This window comes from Pyxicephalus adspersus, unplaced genomic scaffold (assembly GCF_032062135.1).
Source record: "Pyxicephalus adspersus unplaced genomic scaffold, UCB_Pads_2.0 Sca124, whole genome shotgun sequence".
Taxonomy (NCBI): domain Eukaryota; kingdom Metazoa; phylum Chordata; class Amphibia; order Anura; family Pyxicephalidae; genus Pyxicephalus; species Pyxicephalus adspersus.
The window spans coordinates 21,278-22,471 of record NW_027317131.1 but is presented as its reverse complement, the minus strand read 5'-3'; the positions used below and the strand labels follow the sequence as shown (position 1 = coordinate 22,471).

General features: G+C 41.1%; 1 protein-coding gene across 1 annotated transcript in view; it reads left to right on the top strand.

The window, feature by feature from the left end:
• The first annotated feature begins 548 nt into the window (after positions 1-548).
• LOC140344879 (olfactory receptor 1M1-like) overlaps positions 549-1,194 on the top strand; it is a 7,736-nt gene continuing 7,090 nt past the window's right edge. The window contains exon 1 of the mRNA XM_072432073.1: positions 549-569. Coding sequence (XP_072288174.1) covers positions 549-569 — 21 coding nt within the window. The remainder of the gene's footprint in view (positions 570-1,194) is intronic.

Here is a 1,194-nt window from a genome sequence, read left to right as displayed (position 1 = left end):
ATATCTTGACATGCTTTCCTGACCCCTTGCCAGAATCCTTGCCATGGCCATGACCAAAACATATGCCCCATCATGCCCTCTTCCTGCCCAAATCTCCAGCACACATCTGATTCAGTATTGGAAGCAGTGTGTAGTTTGTCTGTTGTCTTGTACCAGAGTGTGAGAATCTTACACCTTGTTTCTTGGGAACTACTATGGATGGAGCTTTTATGACAATACCTCAGTAGTTGTTCTTTTTGGGCCTGGGAAAGACACATTTCCAACTCCCTTTCCCATCCCTGCAGGTAAGTAGGTGTGTAACCTTCTGGCGGCATATTTAGCATGGAATAGATAGCTGACAAGGCACGTCTAGAGCTCATGTCACCAATAAACATTTTTTATAAATCGTTAGTTGTCTACTGTAGCCCACATCTATTTGCTGCGTTTTAAGAAAATGGGATAATTGTGCTGCCTTCCAATAATCTAACTCATATGGAAGAAAAGGGCTTTGCAAATCTCCCTGTGTACACCATGTACCTCCGACATAAAGACCCTGATTCATCAACGAAATGCACGTACGCTTGACAAGCGTAAGTACGCGCATGGACGGCGAAGTCTATTACCGCGAGGCGGGCCCGAGTTCTTAAGAAAAGTCACCTGCCTCTTTCCCCGCAAAGATCGCGAATGCGCCAATTAAGGCTATTAATTTCCAGCTGCGCAATTCAGGAGCTTTTAACCTCAATGATGGTGGTAGCACATGATTAGCGCACACCTGATTGTTAGTTTCATCTTTTGCTGCAATGTTTTTGTGCCTGGTTTGTAATGCCAGTTTCTGTAGTTCCTGAAGTTTGGCGCACAACTATGCGCATCAAACAACTGAGCCAACTATGCACATCAAACAACATTTGTGCTGTTTTTAGCTTTACAAATAATTCTGAGGAAGGAACAGCTTAAAAACAATCACAATTGTCTTTTTAAACTGTGTGTCCTAGGAGATTGGAAAGGAGATCACATAACAAACCCCCAAAAAACAAACGACAATATTTTAGAAATAACTTTATTCAAAAGAAACATTTGCTAAAAGGTCACAATAAAATAAAAAAACACATCAAAACCAAAATAAAAAAATACACATCACTAAACTTTACACTAAATGGCAAAATACCGTATTTTTTGCCGTATAAGACGCACTTTTTTTGGGGGGGGGGGGAAGTT